The sequence below is a fragment of the Trichechus manatus genome, unplaced genomic scaffold (assembly GCF_000243295.1).
Source record: "Trichechus manatus latirostris isolate Lorelei unplaced genomic scaffold, TriManLat1.0 scaffold00165, whole genome shotgun sequence".
NCBI classification, from domain to species: Eukaryota; Metazoa; Chordata; class Mammalia; order Sirenia; family Trichechidae; genus Trichechus; species Trichechus manatus.
Genome location: NW_004444101.1, coordinates 4,828,736 through 4,846,731, shown reverse-complemented (window position 1 = coordinate 4,846,731; position 17,996 = coordinate 4,828,736). Strand labels below are relative to the sequence as shown.

General features: G+C 61.0%; 1 protein-coding gene across 1 annotated transcript; it reads left to right on the top strand.

The window, feature by feature from the left end:
- Nucleotides 1–5,338: 5,338 nt before the first annotated feature.
- MAB21L4 (mab-21 like 4) lies at nucleotides 5,339–15,030 on the top strand. The gene is made up of 5 exons (XM_004386478.1): nucleotides 5,339–5,822; nucleotides 10,153–10,378; nucleotides 11,362–11,515; nucleotides 13,239–13,595; nucleotides 14,938–15,030. The coding sequence occupies exons 1-5, from the start codon at nucleotides 5,339–5,341 to the stop codon at nucleotides 15,028–15,030; spliced, it is 1,314 nt and encodes a 437-aa protein (XP_004386535.1).
- Nucleotides 15,031–17,996: the final 2,966 nt, after the last annotated feature.

The following is a 17,996-nucleotide window of genomic DNA, read 5'->3' as shown; positions in this document are numbered from 1 at the left end:
GTGCAATCCGGTGTTACAGACTGTAGACTGAGGCCTGCAGCCGGGAGGCCACCTGCCTGAGGCAGACCTTGGACTCGGGGGAGCCCTACTGGAACTGTGATTTCCTTTGTGGGGAGATGTAATCTGTGGGAGGAGCCCTGGTGGCTCAGTGGTTAGGAGCTCAGCTGCTAACCAAGAGGTCAGAGTTTGAATCCACCAGCCACTCCTTGGAAACCCTATGGGGCAGTTCTCTGTCCTACAACATCAATATGGGTCGGAATCGACTCGACAGCAACAGGTGTGTGTGTAATCCGAGGGCAGTGTATTTCATACTTGCTGTGTGACTTCGTGGTTCTTCCTACTCCAGAGAGTCACGGGGGCCCTTAGAGGGACCAGGTAGTGGGGGAGGGGCGCTTCATTTTGCGTTTTGGAAAACCCCTCTGCAGAGACATCCCAGGCTGCAGGGTGGGGTTGGGCTGAGGGCTAGGTCAAAGGCAAAGGTAGCAGTTTCCATGGCCACGTGGGACCTGACAGACCGCCTTGGCTCAGCCCCACCTGGGCTCAGCTTATTCCAGCTCCAGGCCAAAATATCCCCCCGGGACACCCCCTAAGGTCCCTTCCTCAGGAGGTGTGGGGTGACCAACAGTCCCTGTTTGCCTAGGAAAGAGGGGTTTCAGTGCTAAACTCGAGAGTCCTGGGCAAAATGGATGGCTGGTCCCCCAGGTGAAGGGGCCGCCCCCCTGCCGTCCCCTAAGGCAGACTCTGCTGGGTGCCCCTCCCCCACCTCCACTTGACCAGGCGTCCTGTGACGCTCCCACTAAAGGTGGCATGTGTCTCCTCTAAGCCCCACCTCCACCTCATCCCCCATTCCTGTTTTCTGCTGGTCCCTCTCAAAGCACCCTGATGCTGTTACTTACCCTGCGGCCCCCTCACCCCACAGCCCCCAGTGGCAGAGCCCCCGGACCCCCGACCCCCCCAGCCTCTGCCTCACTGCTGGCTGGTTGCTCTCCTGGTTCTGGGCCATCCTGGCCTGGAAGAGGGGCCCGAGGGTAGGGGATGTCCATGGAGTGAGGGACTGCGGATGGAGGCCTCACCAGGAGGGGTGCCCCATGAGGGGGGCGGTGGGGAGGGCGGGGCGGGGAGGGGTCTCGCACAGAGGAGGGCAGGCTCGATCTTGGCCCCTCTGGTTACCTGGCATCTGTGTCAATGCTGCCACTGGCCTCCCCAATCCTAAAGGGGCCACCCCAGGCCCCCCAATCCTAAAGGGGCCCCCCTGGAGCCTCGGCCAGCTCGTGCCCCCAGAGTTGTGGAGAGTGCTCAGTGTCCAGCAGGAGGAGCACCCTGGCCTCACCCACCATTGTCCCTGTCGCTGGGCACCTCGACCTCTTCTGGGACCGTCTGCCCAACACGGGCCCCTGCTGCCCCCTCCCTTACAGAGGTCACCTTGGGCTTGGTCACTCCGTCCTTGAAGCAGGGCCCCTTGGCCAGGAGTGGCTTGGCCTCCACTGTGTACAACACCAGGAGCATCACTCACAGCCGCTGGACCTCCAGCTCCTGGAGCCCCGGCCACAGTGGACATGGTCACCCTGGGGAGGGGGTGGAGGTGGGGCTTGGCTGGGACAGAGCTGACCAGCCCCTGCCTGCCAGCCATACTTCTCCATGTCACCAGCTAGCCCTCGTGGGTCCAGAACCTGCAGCTGACCGAGTGCCTCCCTGGAAGGGGAGGGACCTGAGACCCACACGAGATGCATCTTGCTTCCTTCGTGAGGGCCCATGACTCACGGCTGTCACCCAGCCTCACTCCCTGGTGGACTGGCCTTGTCGAGCATGTGGCGTCTGGGTTCAAAGGCAGGGCACTTCCTGGGAAGAGTGAGGGGTGCCAAGGAATGAGGAGCCTTCTGCCCCTGCCAGTCCAGGCCCCAGGCTGCCTGTACCTGTGCTGTCTGCTCTGGATCTGGGCCTGGCTCACGGTCACTGTCACTGTCTGCTGGGCGACTCCATCTCCCCAGCTCACTGCCTGTCTTGGCCAATGAGTCTCCTGCAGACAGCCGACTACTGCATCGGCTCGGCTGACCCCTGTGGGCTGTGCCTGAGGGCATGGCCCCTGCAGGAGCTGGACCTGAAGTAGCTGCTGTCACTCTGTGGTTGTACCGGACACTGGACACGGGCTCAGGCCCCGAACTGCCGACTGTCTGAGGCTGACTGGTGGGCGCTGCGTCCTGGGTGCCACTGTGGTTTCTGGGCCCGTCTGGGTGGCCCAGCCACAAGGCAGCAGTGGAGGCCAGATGTGGGCTGGCCAAGTCAGATGGGCCTCTGGGAGGCTCATGTTTGGGGACACCACCAGCCCAGCTTCTCTGGGACACCTCCTAGTGGGCCCTTAGCCTGTGTGCTGGGGAGAAGCCTCACCCTTCCTCTTGGGGTCCAGCTCTTGGGGCCTCTTCGGCCCGGCCCACCATCTGCAGGACAGCAAGGTGGCTGCCAGCCCTGGTGGGGGATCCAGACTGTGGGAGAGAGGACCTCACCTAGCCCCTACCTCATATTCATCCACGCAGGGGCCGCAGGTGGGCCCTGCTTGGGGGGGTCCTGGGGGAGGGGTGACTCACGAGGGCCCTGCCCCCCAAGCCTGCTCCAGTGGAGCGTTGGGGTACAACAAGCACCCCCACCACGCAGGGGGCACCGCTTTCTCAGGGGTGATGTGGAGTTTACATGATCAACTCAGGTATCCACCTGTAATTAACATTTATAGTGGTTCGTTTTAAGTAAAACAGATGACTCTCTGTGGGTCAAAGAAGCTAATTTTACCCAGAGAATTTGGTCCTTGTCCTTGGTTCCTGAGAGAGAACCTCTAAAACGTTGGGATCCCCAGTGACTGAGGTGTCTTTGATGAAGCCTCCATACCATACCTGAGGGTTTATGCTAATGAGAGGCGTCTTGGGCGGGGGCTGCCCAGGCCAGAAGGAGCCCCCATGTGGCATCAGCCAACCTCAGCGCGGGGGAACTGATTCACTTAAGACCGTGATTCTGACTCACGGTGACCCAGGTGTGCAGAGTAGACCTGCACTCCACAGGGTTTCCGGTGCTGATTTTTCAGAAGTAGATCACCAGGCCTTTCTTCCTAGAGGCCTCTGGGTGGACTTGAACCAGCCGAGCACGTTCCATGAGTTTCCTGGATGGTGAAAGACATCGATGTTTGGCAGGGTGACACACCCTTTTTGAGACACGGAAGCTCTGTGTTGGGGACCCTCCCAGACCTCACCCTCCGTGTCTCTTCCTTGGTATCTGCTTTGCTAGAATAAAGCTGTAATCCTAAGGACGGTGTTTTCCTGAGTTCTGTGAGTGGTCTGAGCAAATTACTGAACCCGAGGGAGTAGTGGGAGCCAGCAAGCCAAAAGTGAGAGGGGCTGGGGACCCCTGAGCTTATAGCAGGCATCTGAGGGGGTAGAGGGAATCCCCAAATTTTAGCTAGCAGGTTAGAAGTGAAGGTGTTGTGGGGACTCGGGCTGACTTGGCAGGTGGCAGTAGAGGCCTGTGACCTTTGATGTGTGATTAGGGAAGTGAAGGCATGGAGCTGTGTGGGGTGCCCGGCCAGGCACAGCGGGGAGGGCATGTAGAACCGGGGGAGGGGTGTCAGCCAAGGGGAGCCATGTGCCCGGCCAGGTGACATCACCGCGAGGAGAGAGGGAAGGACCACAGCCTGGCCTGGGGAGCTCTGGGGTCACCGGGAGAGGTGGAGGGCCCAGGCAGGCTGCTCCCAAGGGCCACCTCAGGTGGAATGGGGCCCGCAGGGTCTCCTGGGTGATTCCTAGGAGAGTAGGGCCCAAGAAACCAGAGGTATCGAGTCTGCCTCCCCGGACCTCACAGACCTAAAGCTCAGGCTCAGAGCCGGTGATGAGCTGCTCGCCCCAAGCACACGGCCGAGGGCTGAGAACCTGACGGTCCCAGGACTTCCGGCTCCTCCCAAGAGGGGAGGTGACAGCCCTGCACACCCCCCTGCAGGTCACAGACTCCTGGAGACGGAGGAGCCACACAGCGTGTGGGGAGGATGGTGCTGGGGGTCCAGGGCCTGTGGCTTCTGAGCCTGGGCTGCAGCCTGAGGACAGGAAGGTCAGGTCCCAGGAGGGAAGCCAGTCTGGCTGGAGCTGGCATGGACTGCCCAGTGAGGGGTGAGCTCCCCTTCCTGGGAGACGTGGGAGGAAAGACCCACGCTCTTGGGTGCTGCAACCCCACAGGGGGCTTCCAAACACCATCCTCGGATCCCGTTCTGCGCCCCGCAGCTCAGGTCCTACATGGTTGGGGGCTGGTGGTTCCCCCGGAGGTCTGCGGGGCGGGGTCCAGGGGCCGGCGCCTGGCGTCCTGGCAGCACCTGCTTGGGGGCCACTTGTTCTCGGTTTGCAGGGTCCAGTGGCTGAGTGTCCGATGGCAGGGCCAAGGGCCAACACCCATCCCGTGCTGGTTGGGACTTCTGCAGCCCTGAGCTGGTAGGCGGGACGGCAGGCACGGTGCCCAGCTCAGGTGCTGGGGGAGGGAGGCTCCCCTGCTGGTGAGGCGGCACCTCAGAGACCAGCGCCACCTGGGACAGAGGCGCCAACTCCACACCCAGGCGGGTGCCAGCTCCCCGAAGGCCCAAGGCTAAGGGAGTGGCGGCAGTGAGGGCCCCCGCCCAGAGGGCTAGATGCCCCGAGGCCCAGCTCACATGGTGGCGGGAGGCAGCATCCACCCCTAGGTCTCCTGAGCCGAATGTGTGGCTCCGGCATTTCAGCCCGGCAGAGGCACTGGAGGCGGAGACTGTCCAGGTTGTTAGAATTTGTTCTGCACATGCAGCCCCCAGCCTGGCTCACTGCCTCTGAAGCTGCCTGGAGCCGGGCTGTGGGAGAGGACATGGGGAAGACGGCTCCCACACTCCAGACCCTGGGAGGCCACCCAGCTGCCTCACCTTCCTCCTCTGTGCACTGGGCATGCTGCGTGTCCCCTCCAATCTCGGCAGAGCGGTGAGGGCCTGACTTCCACAGAGACCCGCTCCTGGGGGAGGAGGAGGGGGAATCGTCCGAAAACCATCACCTGCTCCCAGGGGCAGCGCCGTGGAGGAGGCCAGCTGGGAGGGAGGGCCTTGAGCGGCTCCTGGGAGAGCGGGGAGCAGAGGCGGGTGGTTCTGCAGGCCTGAGAGCGGGTGGAGCCCGGGCGGAGGCCCCTGTGACATTCCTGATTGCTGGTGACTGACTCTCCCACTTCAAAGGCCTTGGCCCTGCTCAGCTATTTAGCCCGCCCACCTGTGCCCTCACCCGGAATCTGCTCGGCGAAGCCGCCCGGCTACAGTACTGCCCTCACCGGCAGGTGCTCTGCCGCCCGCCCGCCTGCTGGCATGGCCGTGCAGGTGCCCCTGTGGCACCACTACCTGCACGCGGTCCGGTCGCGAGCGGTGCCCCGAGCCCAGGACTTCCAGCGCGCGGAGGACGTGTTGCTCACGGTGCTGGAGCGCGTGCACGCCCTGGACCCCCGCTTCCTAGTCGACTACTCCCGCGACCTGGGGGCCTTCCAGTTTGCGCTGCGCTCCTCGGAAGAGCCCCTGGCCCTGGAGGTGCCCCTGGGGCTGGATGCCGAGGCCCTCCTGATTGAAGAACTGAGTGCCGCCGAGCCTGCGGATGGCCCTGCCTGCTGCCGCCTGGGCGTCCCCAGAGAAGGCGCTGGCCTGGAGCGGTGGACGACAGACGACGTCTTCAGCGCCTCTGCGGAGAGCGGCGCCGACTGCCGAGGCCACATCGTGCCCAGCAAGGTCCTGCGTGTCCTCAGGGACCTCCTGGTGGCCGCCACTGTGTACTGCAAGCACCACAGCCTCATCACGCCAGGTAGCAGGACTGGCCCTCTGCGTGTGCGTGTCTGTGTGCATGCGTGTGAGGACCGGGTATGCATGTGTCTGTGTGCACGTGTGTGTCATTGTTGTGTAGGTATGCCCGGTGTGTGACTGCTCAGGGTGCGTGTGTGGGTGCACCTGTGTGAGTACACACGCGTGTGATCACTGTGTATGTGTGTGCAAGGATGGGATTGCTCAGAATGCGTGTCTGGGTGCACATGTGTGAGTACACATGTTTTGATCACTGCGTACGTGTGTGCAAAGATGGGATTGCTCAGAGCACATGCCTGGGTGCACAAGTGTGAGTACACTCACGTGTGATCTCTCTGTGTGTGTAGGAGTGGGATTGCTCAGGGAGCGTGTCTGGGCGCACATGAGTTGGAAGACGTTCTGAAGCCTTCTAGCTCCATATAGTTCTAACACAGCTTACGCATTTCGTGTGATCTAATTTTCACGAAGTGATTTTTGTAGCTAGAGTCTAATGGATGTTACCGTTTAAATAGCAAGAAACCGTATGACCAGTGTACTGATTTCCAGTCGGCTTGCTTGATGGGGATCCCTGACAGCGCTCTGGGCAGGTGGGTGTGTAACTGGTCACAGCCCATTGGTACAATCCTCACGGCGGACCCCACTGTGGTGTCTGGTCACTTTGCACCAGGTTGGGAGGAGCAGGTGTGAGCACGTGCATGCGTGTGTGTGCGTGTGCGTGCATGTGTGTGCGTGTGCATGCTTATGTGAGTGTGTGCATGCAGGGAAGCGTGTTATGATACGCTTGTGTGTGAGTGTGCATGTGTGTGTGAGCACGCGTGTGCGAGCACGTGTGTGTGTGTGAGCATGTGCGTGTGTGAGCATGTGTGTGAGTGCACGTCTTTTTCCATCGGTGGCCATGTTGCTCATTGGTGTCTTGGGTGCAGAGTGGCCCTGAGGCTGAGGGGGGGCTGGCCTCGACCCCTCCCCCCGTGCCTTGCTGACGTGACTGAATCAGTAGGGTGTGTCTTAGGGTGGCAGGACTCCAGCAGGAGCCACCTGTGCAGCAGGGACCTGGGGACCCAGACGAATTTCCTGCTTCCCTTGGACAGGGACAGGCACTTCCTCCCCTGGGCTTGTTGCCCCGAGTCCCCAGACATCTGCCCTGGCGTTGGCTCATCTGAGGTGCCCAGCCTGTGAGGTCGGGGGTGGGGACTCCCGGCATTGGTGCCCAGCCAGCCAGGTGGCACAGGGGTGGGGGCTCAGTCACCTAGGCCACAAGGACTGTCCTCTCCTCCTGGGCACGTCCTGGGGGTGTGTCAGGCACAGCATACAGGGGGCACCTGGCTGGGTTGCTGAGAGGGGATTGAGAAGACCTTCTGGCTTCTGGACTGACTTTCAGTAGTGGGAAGTCCTGGGCCTGGGGCACCACCCCTGTCAGGGACACCTGCACAGCCATGGGGAGGGCCCCTCCCCAGACCAGCCCTGTGACCAGGGCAAGTGCCCACCTCTCTCAGGGGATGGTGAGCAGCCCCCGAGGGCGGCGGGACCTGTCATTAGGTGTCTGGTTCCCGCCCCTGTCCCCCCATCCTGGCATCTGATCTAGTCATCCACTGAGCATGTAATTACCGTGGGCGACTTGGCGGGACCGTGTCTGTGGTCTGATCTACCGTGGCCCTTCCCACCTGGCCCTGTCCCCAGCAGGCCCACCACCCCAGCTGGGGACAGGCCCACTGCTGGTGTGAGCATCGGGTACTGTCTCAGCTGCCAGCCCCCCTGGCCAGCGCAGCTTGCTTCCCGGTGGAGAGACACACCCGCCAGGCCGAAACTGCACTCGGCACGAGGGAATTGCAGACATTGTCCTGGGATGCTCAGCTGAGAGGGAGGCTGTAGCCACGGGGCCAGACACAGGCTGCCTCTGCCGGGGGGCTGTGAGGCCGGGGGGCTGTGAGGCTGGGGCACAGGCTGCTTCTACCCTGGGGCTGTGAAGCCAGGGACTGTGAGGCTGGAGGGATGTGAGGCCAGGGGCTGTGAGGCTGGGGGGCTGTGGGGCCAGGGCCTGCGAGGCTGGGGCACAGGCTGCTTCTACCTGGGGGCTGTGAGGCCGGGGGGCTGTGAGACCCAGGGCTGCGGTGGGCAGGGGCACGGTGGGCACCGCTGGCTGCCTCCCAAGCTGCTGCTCATGGACAGAGTATGACGGCCGGCCGGCTGAGAGAGGAAGTTGGCTTGGGATGGAAGGAGCCTTGAAAGCCGAGTAGCAGGAGGCCCCTTCTTCCACTGAGGGGAAGCTGAGGGGCTGTTATACCCGTGGGGCCTTCCCGGACACAGCCTGCCACTGGTCAAGGTGGTCGGTGGCCAAGGCACTGCTCTGGGAGGGGCCGCTGGGCGCCATCAGCCTCTGGGGGAGCAAGGGCCTCGTCCTCCAGCAAGGGCTGCTGAGGCCTTGTCTGGGAGAGGGGCAGAGCTGCTCCGTGGACCTGCGGGTCTGGCCTGGCCTGTCCTTCCCGGTGGCTTCCTGGGTGGTCCTTCCTATGGCTACCACAGCGGTGGTTCCCATCTTGGCCCCCAGGCAGGAGGGAGGGGCTGGCTGTGTGGTGTGAGCCTCTGGCTGCCGGCAGGCCTCCCTCAGCCTGGCTGTGCCCTGGGCCCTGCAGATGCCAGCTCGGGACCTTAAACTCCACCTGGTCACCGAGGCTGCAATTGCTCCTGGCTCCTGGGCTGGGGATGAGCAGCCTAGGCCCAGGCAATGCCAGCAATACCCCCAGACCAAGGGCCTCCCCGGGCTCTGTCAGGCACTGCCTGGGGATGTAGTGTCCTGCCTCAAGGGGCCGTGGGTCAAGACATCCGGGGGGACCCTCTGAGACTTACCCCTGTCCCTGGGGGCAGGAGAGTTCCCCACACCTCGGGCTGCACAAATGGACTCAGCAGGTTGAGAAGGGACATTCTTAATGAGGCAGCTTGAGCTCACACGCGAGAGCAAATTCAAGCCGGGTCTCTGCCCCGACAGGCCCCTGAGTGGATGGGAAATGTGGGAGGGGGCTGCCGTGGGGCCTCTGTGTGTGTGTGTGGAGGCCTGGGAGGGGGGTGGGGGAAATGTTGGGGTGGCTGACATGGGGCCTTCGTGTGTGTGGAGGCCTGGGTGGGGGAGGAATGTAGGGGGGCCGCCTTGGGGCCTCTGTGTGTGTGTGGAGGCCTGGGCAGGGGGTGAGGGGACACAGCCCTGCCTGCCCTCTGGGAGCCCACGTCCAGCCCATCTCAGGTGGAGAAGACAGGGCCACATTAGGTGAGAGGATGTGGGGAGGCCAAAGGGACGGGTCACAGGAGCCGACATGGGGACCTACGGGGAGAGCTCGGTCCACACGCATCTGTGGGCTGCCCCCTGCCCCACCCCTCTTAAGTCCCTTGTCTGACCTCAGGGGCCACGGCTGCTGCCCTGAAGGGCCCACACCTATTTTTTTGGGCTCCCTCCAAAGTGAGAAAAATGTGACCAAACCAGAAGGGGCGTTCCCACTTGGTCTCCATCAGGAACAGTGGCACTTAATTGTAATTGCATAAGTGCCTTTCAGAGTGTCCCTGCGAAGGGGGCACAAGGGCCTCAGGTGGCTCTGGGCCACCTTGTCCAGTCAGAAGGAGGTACGGGTGCCAGACGGGCCGAGGGAGCCCAGAAGGTAGCCGCCTCCTCTGGGGAGGTTGGGCATTCTGAGAGGGGAGCCCAGTGCTAATGGGGGAAGGGTGGAGGGTACTGGCAGGGGTGGGAGGCGTCTGAGGGTGCTGTCCCTAAGAGTGGGCGTGGGCGGTGGGAGAAGGGGGACAGAGGCCTGGTTGAGGGCTGCTGTGTGTCCTGCTAGGGAGGCCGAGCTTCCTCTTGGGCAGGGTGAGCCCTGGAGGGTTGGGACAGGGAGTGAGTGACACCGTTGGATTTCCCAGACTGCTGCTTGGGGTGGGGCCATTGGGGCATGGGGCACCATGGCAGCCAGGGCACCAGGTGGCCCTCAGAACCACCCCACAGGCTTGAGGCAGGTGGGGGCCCTGCCAGGCCCCTGACCTCAGCCAGGGTTGGACACTGCAGGTGTCCAGAGCAGGAGGGCGCAGACGTCCAGGGCAGGAGGGTGCAGGTGTCCAGGGAGGGAGGGTGCACGTGTCCAGGGATGGGGGGTGCAGATGTCCAGGGATGGGGGGTGCAGGTGTTCAGGGAGGGATAGAGGAGGCTGAGAGGTGAGATGCAGCTGCCTGTGTGGGTGTGGGTCAGGGTGGCAGGGCAGCAAGGACTGCAGGTGAGCAGTGCTGAGAGTGGGTGGTCCGGTGGGGCAGGGTCAGCCCAGAGCTGGTGGCCCATCTCAATGCCAGCCCCAATGCAGGCTCGCTGAATGCATCCAGCCTTCGGGAGGAGGAGCTCCGCTTGTCGCTGCTGGTGTCCAGCGGCTGGAGGACAATCCACTTCAACGTGGTGCCTGTGGTGAGGAGGAGGTGCAGGGTACCCACCTCGGAGGGGACCCCACTGGCGACTGGCTTCCCTGAAGGCAGCCTGGAGAGAATCCTGGACCAAGGGGTGGACCTGGTGCCGGCCGGCGCCCAGCATTGGAGGTAGAACACAGCTGGTCTGTGGGTCCTGTGGGTGGGTTTCTGCTCAGGCAGGGGGTCTGTGGGGCCAGTCCACCTCTGCCCCCTGGGGCATCTGTATCACGCGGGAGGTTGTTGGAGTCTCGGGGGGCACCCCAAAATGCCCAGCGTCACCCCTCTCTGAGTACGGAAGTTCACTCTCTCCTGCGCACCAGGTACCTGGGCAGGGGTGGACTGTGAAGAGGGGTGTGGTCGGTCCCAGCTCACAAGGACCCACAATTGAGAGGTGAACTGGGAGGGCCTCGCCCAGCCTGCTCCCTCGCTCGCAGCTGAGGAGGCAGGCACTTGCCGTCACAGGCTCCAGGTGGCAGAGCGGTCTCCACAGGGAGGTGCCCGAAGCCAAGGAGACTGAGTGGCTCTGGGGCACCTATGGGCTCTTCCCTCAGGGCCACCCTTCACACATCACAGTGCCTTCCTTCCCCACGAGGGTTCCCCCAACCTGAGGTGTCTAGGGAGCCCCCTTGTCTGCCCGGCCCTAGGGTTCCAGCAGCCCGTCTCCTGTCCCCAGGAGGCCCAAGGGCTCTGTGGGGGCCCCCATCTGCAGGACAACGGTGGGAGGAACCCCAAGGCAGTGTCTGTTAGAGAGGAAGGGGGAGAGAGGGAAGGAGGGAGAGGGAAGGGTCCAACTTCCTGTCTGCACCGAGAGGGGCTGGGCTGGCTTGGGGTACCCTAAGTCCTACCCACCCCTCCCCCCGCCCAAGTCCTGGGGCCGGAAGTCTACGTAACAGCTGACCTTTTATCCGTAAAAGCCCACAGAGGGCCATTCTGAAAACTCAGGGAGGTCTAGGGTGCATCCAACAGGGAGTCCATGTCACGACAGGGGCCACCGTCAGACCTGGGCAGTCCCACGGGGATCAGGGCTTCCCGATATTGGGGGGCTTCTCTCGAGTGGTGACTTGGGGGCACTGGTGGCTCCTGGTGCTGACTGGGGTGCGTCTGGACTTCAGGGCCTCCACTGACCACCTGCTGACGAGGCTGCTGGGCGCACTGGGCTCCCTCCCCGGCCACCGCCTGGACAGCCTCTCCATCCTGGACCGGGTCAACCACGACAGCTGGCGGGACTGCGGCCGGAGTGCCGGCCTGGCCTTCAGCCACATGAAGGTGGGTGTGCTGGTGCCTCCTGTGAGCCAGGGCTCGGAGGCAGAGGCCTATCTGGGGGTGCCCCGGGCACGCCTGAGGTGGGGTACCCACGACCGTTCCCATCACCAGCTGTGAAAGATCATTCAGCAATTTCACACTAATGGCTATTTTCTGTAGCTAGGACCCTGGTCCAAGGCAGGGGTCCACCTTGTCTCTCCCCTATAAGCTCTGGAGCGAGCTCTGCATGGGGGACATGGGGGCCTGCCTGGGTGGGAGGAAAAGAGGCCGTGGCCCGCGAGAGGCACTGGGCAGGTGTGCGGCCGCAGGGTGCCGGGCAGCGAGGCCTGTGCTTGCTGTCCCTCGCCAGGACCATGAGGTCCTCAGCTCTGGATCCTCTTGTTGGACTTCGGGGTTGGGCCAAGCCCACTCCCGCCCAGCTCCTCAGCCCTGAGAGGGCTCTCTCCCTCAAGCGGAACCAGCCTCCAGGAACACTACCCCTTCTCGGGGGTTTACTGAGCCCCTGTGACCTGAGGGGAAACTGAATCCTAAGAGGGCTTTGTGAATTGTCAGGAGCTGAGAGAATCCAGGGAGCGGCCCCAGGCTGGGCAGCATCTGGGCATGACTGCCCCTCCCCACCACCCCTGCCCCGCAAGGAGGTGAAGGGGAAGCAAGAGGGGCTGCAGAGTCTCGGGGCTCTGCCTGTTCCTCCTCCCCAAGGGGGCACCGCTGCAGCACCTCGTGGTGTGAGGAGAGGGACGGCCACCACCTGGCTCCAGGTTCAGGGAGAGGTGTCCCCACCCGGCCTCAGGACACAGTCCTGTGCGCATCCCTGGTGTGGCCTGGGGTCCTTCATGCCCTCTGGGGGTCTCCATCCCCACCCCTGTGCTGGGGGCCGGCTTCCAGCAGTCTTTGGGTCTCCCCTACTGTGGCTCCCAAGCCCCAGACTGAGCTGAGGGGCGATGGGAGCGGCAGGAGAGGATAAGGACACAGAAAAGTGCATCCTGTGACAGGAGGGATCCCAGGATGCGGTTAGGGGAGAGGAGGGGCCCCAGGATGGGGGCTCAGGTAGGAGGGTGTCTGGACAGTCTGTTCTTGCTACTTTCAGAGGTTTGTCTGGGCTCTGGAGTCACAAGCACACAGACCAGGGCTGGAATGATACCACCATGTGGGCCCTTTGGATGGGGCTGCAAGGGATGTGTAGGAGTTCAATGAGAGGATACATGAGGGAAAGGCCCAGGGGCATGGGCAGGTGGGAGTGTGAGAAACCCTCGAGAGAGGTCCTGGGTGACTGGCATGGGGTGCCTTGGAGAGTGGGGAGAGGTCAGGCTGGGGGCTGTGTTCGGAGTGGGCTTGGACTCAGGCTGCAGTGTTCCAGGAGAGGCAAAGGGAGCAGAGCGTGGGTCAGTGCTGCAGGTGGGGGGTGTTTTAGCCTCAGCACCACCACCAGGCCTAGGGCAGGGGCCGCCAGATGGGGAGGGGTGAGGGGGGAGGAGGGGAGGGGCTGGGGAAGAAGTGCTGACAAGGGTGTCCAAGGTGAGGTGCAGGCAGGTGGAGGTGGCTCTGTCCAAGGTGGGGTGCAGGAGAGTGGAGGTGGGTGCAGGCGAGTGGAGGCAGGGAGCATGTGGGTGGAGGCTGGGTGCAGGTGGGTGGAGGCGAGTGCAGCTGGGTGGAGGCGGGGTGCAGGTGGGTGGAGGCGAGTGCAGCTGGGTGGGCTCGGCCAACCTGCCACCTCCCCGCCCCGCAGACGGTGCTGCTGTGGGCCTCCGTGCTCTTCCCAGCGCCTGCGGACTGGGCTGACCTGGAGGGCGCCGTGTACCGCCTGCTGGTGGTGCTACTCTGCTGCTTGGCCACCGGGAACCTGCCACACTTCCTGTGGCCAGGCCAGAACCTACTGCAGGCCAGCGGCCTGGACCTTGGCAGCCTGTACCAGCGTGTGGAGGGCTTCGCCAGCCAGCCCGAGGCGTCTCTGCGCATCCACGTCACACACCTGGGCTGCAGCCCCCCGCCGCGCATCGACAATGGCATCAAGGCCCTGCTGCAGCTGCCCGCCAGCGACCCGGCCTACTGGACCACCGCCTACTTCGACATCCTGCTGGACAAGGTGGGGGTGGCCGGCTGGAGGGGCCACGTGGGATCAGGGCCACACACGGTGGGCACAGAGTCACGGTCCAGCACCCCCCACCCTTAGGTCAGGACCCGCCCCCCAGGTCAGGAGCAGGCCAGGCCTCCTTCAGACAGTGACAGCATTTACTGGGGGAGGGGGTGACGTCGAGGGTCAGACGGGTCAGGGGGTGCCCCTGTGGCCAGTGATCCTGTGGCTCCAGGGCCACTTTCTGGGAGCCAGGGTGGCATGTCCGAGCTGGTGTCTGCTCTCCACCAGAATCACCCCCAAACCCACTCAGGGAACACTCATTGCCCCACACTCCCACCCTGGGACTCCACTCTGCAGGGAGGGGTCTGCCTTCCCTGCCCATCACTAGGACGGTTTTCCGTCCCTGCCTGTGACTCAGTTCCCCCCTCCTCCCCATGCCTCTTATGACCTAGCGTTTAGGGGTGTCTGGCCTCTCCCCCCGCTCTGGCCCCTACTCCTCCTGTCTCCAGCCCCATGGCGTCCAGTCCTGCCCCTCTCTCCAAGGGCCAACCCCCCACAGCAAATGCCTCTCCTTCCCGGCACACCCTACGTTTCTTGGCCCGCTCTCCTGGCTCTAGCGCAGCGAGTCCCCAATGGTGACCTTGTTTTAGCCATACTTCCCACCTGATGGGTGCTTATAGCCTCCTGGGGTCACCCCAAAGTCTGCAGACCAGAGAGGGGCAGGACCTGCACTGGGCTCTCAGCAGACCTAGGTGTTCTTGGGGGGATGCCAGTGGGAGGGGTGGAGGAAGCAGAAAGGGGGGGTAGGCGGCAGGGGGAGGCTCTCAGCAGATCTGGGTGTTCTTGGGAGGATGGTGGGAGGGTGGAGGTTGGCAGTGGGAGGAATGAGGGGTAGCCCTTGTAGGGGTGGCGGGTTGGCAGTGGGAGGGATGAGGGGTAGCTGTTGGAGGAGTGGGGGGTTGGCAAAAGTGTGGGCTCTCAGCAGACCTGGGTGTGCCTGGGGGTGGTGGAAAGGGTGGGGGTTGGCAGTGGGAGGGGTGGGCTGGGTGTGCATGGGGGGAGGGGTGATGCGCAATCAGCCTTCAGTAAGCCCTAGCGAGGACTCCTCTTTGTCATACCCATGCCGGGACCCTGAGCACTAGGAGGGTTCCTGGAGGAGAGGATGCTGGGCCAGGCGGGGTCCACTTATGGGAAGGATGGTCCAGGCAGAGACCCAGAGGCAGGAGGCCAGGTGGTCAGGGCTGGGCAAGTTGTCCTGCACTGTGTAAGGGGTCACTATGGTGTCCAGGGCCCATGACGAGTGATGGGCTCTCAGATGTCTCTGTCATCCTTCTCCCCAACCCCGCCGCAGTTCCAGGTCTTCAACATCCAGGATAAGGACCGGATCGCGGCCATGCAGAGCATCTTCCGGAAGACCAAGACCCTGTGCGGTGAGAAGAGCTGAGCGGGTACCCCATGCCTCCCCATGCCACCCACAGGAGGCTCCGGGACATACAGGGAAGGGCAAGGGCTTCACCAGGAGATAGGTGGTGGGTGGTGGAGAGACTTGACCCCAGGGACCACCCTCAGACTGTCCAGAGGTGGCCTCGTGAGTCTGGGGGTTCTGGGCAGGTGGGCTCTCCTGGACCTGCTGCCTTGTCCTCCGGGGCGAGGGCCTGGGACAAAGGTGCTGTTGGCTTCGTGTGATGCCACGTTGACCCCAGTGGTGATGTTGTCAAGACTCTGAAAACGGAGTATCTGCGTGCACCTGGAGCTCAGGGGCTTGTCCCTGCCTACACCACATGGTTCTTGCAAGGGATGAAATAGTATACACTTGATCGGGAATAAACTAATGCACTGGACGTGCACAACCAAGGTGGCATCCACTTCGTGCGTGCGTCTGTGTGGAAAATATTTTCCCCTAGAAACAAAGAAGTAGAAAAGGCTATGTGTAGACAATTTCAAACCTACCTCATCCTCCTTGAGGGTCTAACCCTCTCCCCAGCAGGTGACCCCACCTCCCGTTTCATAGAGGTGGGACATCCATCGCTCCTGTTGCCAGCCTCCCACCCTGCCCCGCTGGTGCTGGTCCAGCCCACCTGCCCTGGCGCTGGTCCAGCCTGACTACCCTGGCGCTGGTCCTGTCTGTTTCCTCCTGTCACAGTGGAGGCACCCTCTTCTCTCCTGTGTAAGAGGACTGTCCTCTGGCATCTGGGCATCACCCCCTCCCATCCGTTCTTGTTGCTTCCTTTGCCAGCCCACATGCTCTTGACAGCCCACTGCAACCAGGCTGCAGCCCCTCACTCCGGTGAACCACCTGCACAAAATCGCCAGTGAGCCCCTTGTGCCCCAACCCAGCACATAGGTTCTGGTCTCCGTTTGCTCCGGCCTTTTGGTGGCATTTGCTCCTCAGTTTCTGAGACACAACCAAACTCTGGGCTCCTGGGAGCACAGCCTGCAATACCACAGCAAGCATGTAGCAGCAACTCCCCCAGACTTCCTCCTAAGGGACCTGTGGCCACATGCCATAGTAACCGCACATGGAGGAAAGGAAATGACCAAAGCCTTTGCGGGATCTGAGATTCAGAGCCTGAACTGACGCTGATGCAAGGGGACACAAATGCCATCATGCCTCCCCCCTCCCCCTGTTAAAGTGGAGACTTGTGGAAAACAGAATCTTGGTCCAAATCTGACTCATAAGCCCGCCCTATGGTCCTTTCACTGGTGTTGAGTACATGTAGGTGACCACACTTAGCAGGAGTAAAAGTCACAATGTTGGAAAAGGCTAAAGGGAAGACCTTGAAACCACCCCTATTTCCATGGCCAAAACAGTCCATCAAAATGATACTGTATCCCAGATGTAATAGCAAAGCTTAGTGCTACCCTCGGAGACTTTAATTAATCCGTATGGCCCCAGCAAAAATGAGATGGATCATGGTGAACAACAGAGGATTCATAAACTTAGCCAAGTGGCAACCTGTAATCTAGGTGCTGTTCTGGGTGTGGTGTCTTTAGTAGAATAGGACAGCGCATCCTCTGGAACTGGCTACATGGCCGCCAATCTGGGGAATGTATTCTTTTCAATCCCCAACAGAAAGGAACATCAGAAACAGTTTTCATTCTCTTGGAACAGGCACGAATGTAAATTCACAATCTTGCCCCAGGTTGATGTTAATCCTGCTGCTCTGTGTCACAACACAGGCCTGATGGACCCTAATCATCTGGATTTTCTGTAGAATTTCATGCTGGTTCACTATATTGATGACATCATGTTTATCAGATCTAGGGAATATTCAATGTAAAGTACTTTGGATTCCTTGCAAGAGACATTCATTCCAAAGGGCTGGGAGATTAGCATTACAAAGTTTCAGGAGTCTGTCACATAGATGAAAATGGTAGAGGTTCAGTGGTCCTGGGCATGCTGAAACATTGCTTCCAAGGTGTTAAGGATTGAATTGTGTTCTCCCAAAATAGCTTTGGAATCTTAACTCCTGTACTTGTGATCCTGTCTGGGAATAGGGTTTTAGTATGTTAATGGGACCATATCAGTGTAGGGTGTATCCTAAACCTAATCACTTCTAAGTTATAAGGAGACACAGAGACAAGCAAGTACAAATGGGAGGAAGGCAGATGCCACAGGAAGATCACCAAGGGGCTGAGGGACAACAGAAGCTGAGACAAGGACCTTCTCCCAGAGCTGACAGAGAGAGAGCTTTCCCTTAGAATCAGTGTCCTGAATTCAAACTTAAGGTCACTATGAGTTGGAATCAACTCAACGGCAACAGGATTTTGTTTTTAAACTGTGGGAAAATAAAAATCTGTTCTTTAAAGCTACCCATTTACGGCATTCTGTTACAGTAGCACTAGATAACTAAGAAACAAGGTAAAGCAGAAGTTTTTGTATCTTGCCCTGACTACTATAGTTTACACAAGTAACATGCACCTTCTACATTTGTTTGCCAACCACGTCTTCCCCTTATGAGATATTTTCCCCCTGCTGTGCCAATTTTTTCTCACATGTGCATTATTTGTGTAAAAATATGGTACCCACCAAGAACAAGGACAGTTTTGGGTAGACTTATTGGATTTTGGAGGCTGCATACATACCTCACTAAGGATTGTTCATTTACTGGGTGACTCAGAGTGCTGTTAGTTCTGAGTGGGGGCCAGTGCATGAGTGGGCTCTTTAGCAGATTCTTGCTACCATACACCATGACGCTGGTGGTATCCATGGTAGAAAGGGGCACCCCAACAGGGGAGCTGATCACAGGGTTCTGGAGCAAGACCATGTCGTCTGTAGCAAAGAACTATTCACTGTTCAAAAGCAGGATTTGGCGTGATATTGAGCCCTAGTAGAGACTGAGCCCCTGGCCACGGGACACCGAGTGACTATGAGCTGAGTGTTACAAGGTCATAAGGTTGGGGTGGTAC

Coding starts and splice junctions, on each gene's coding strand:
- MAB21L4 (XM_004386478.1), top strand. CDS start 5,339: ATGGCCGTGCAGGTGCCCCTGTGGCACCACTACCTGCACGCGGTCCGG. Junction 5,823..10,152: donor CCACAGCCTCATCACGCCAG/GTAGCAGGACTG, acceptor GCCCCAATGCAG/GCTCGCTGAATGCATCCAGC. Junction 13,596..14,937: donor TCGACATCCTGCTGGACAAG/GTGGGGGTGGCC, acceptor ACCCCGCCGCAG/TTCCAGGTCTTCAACATCCA.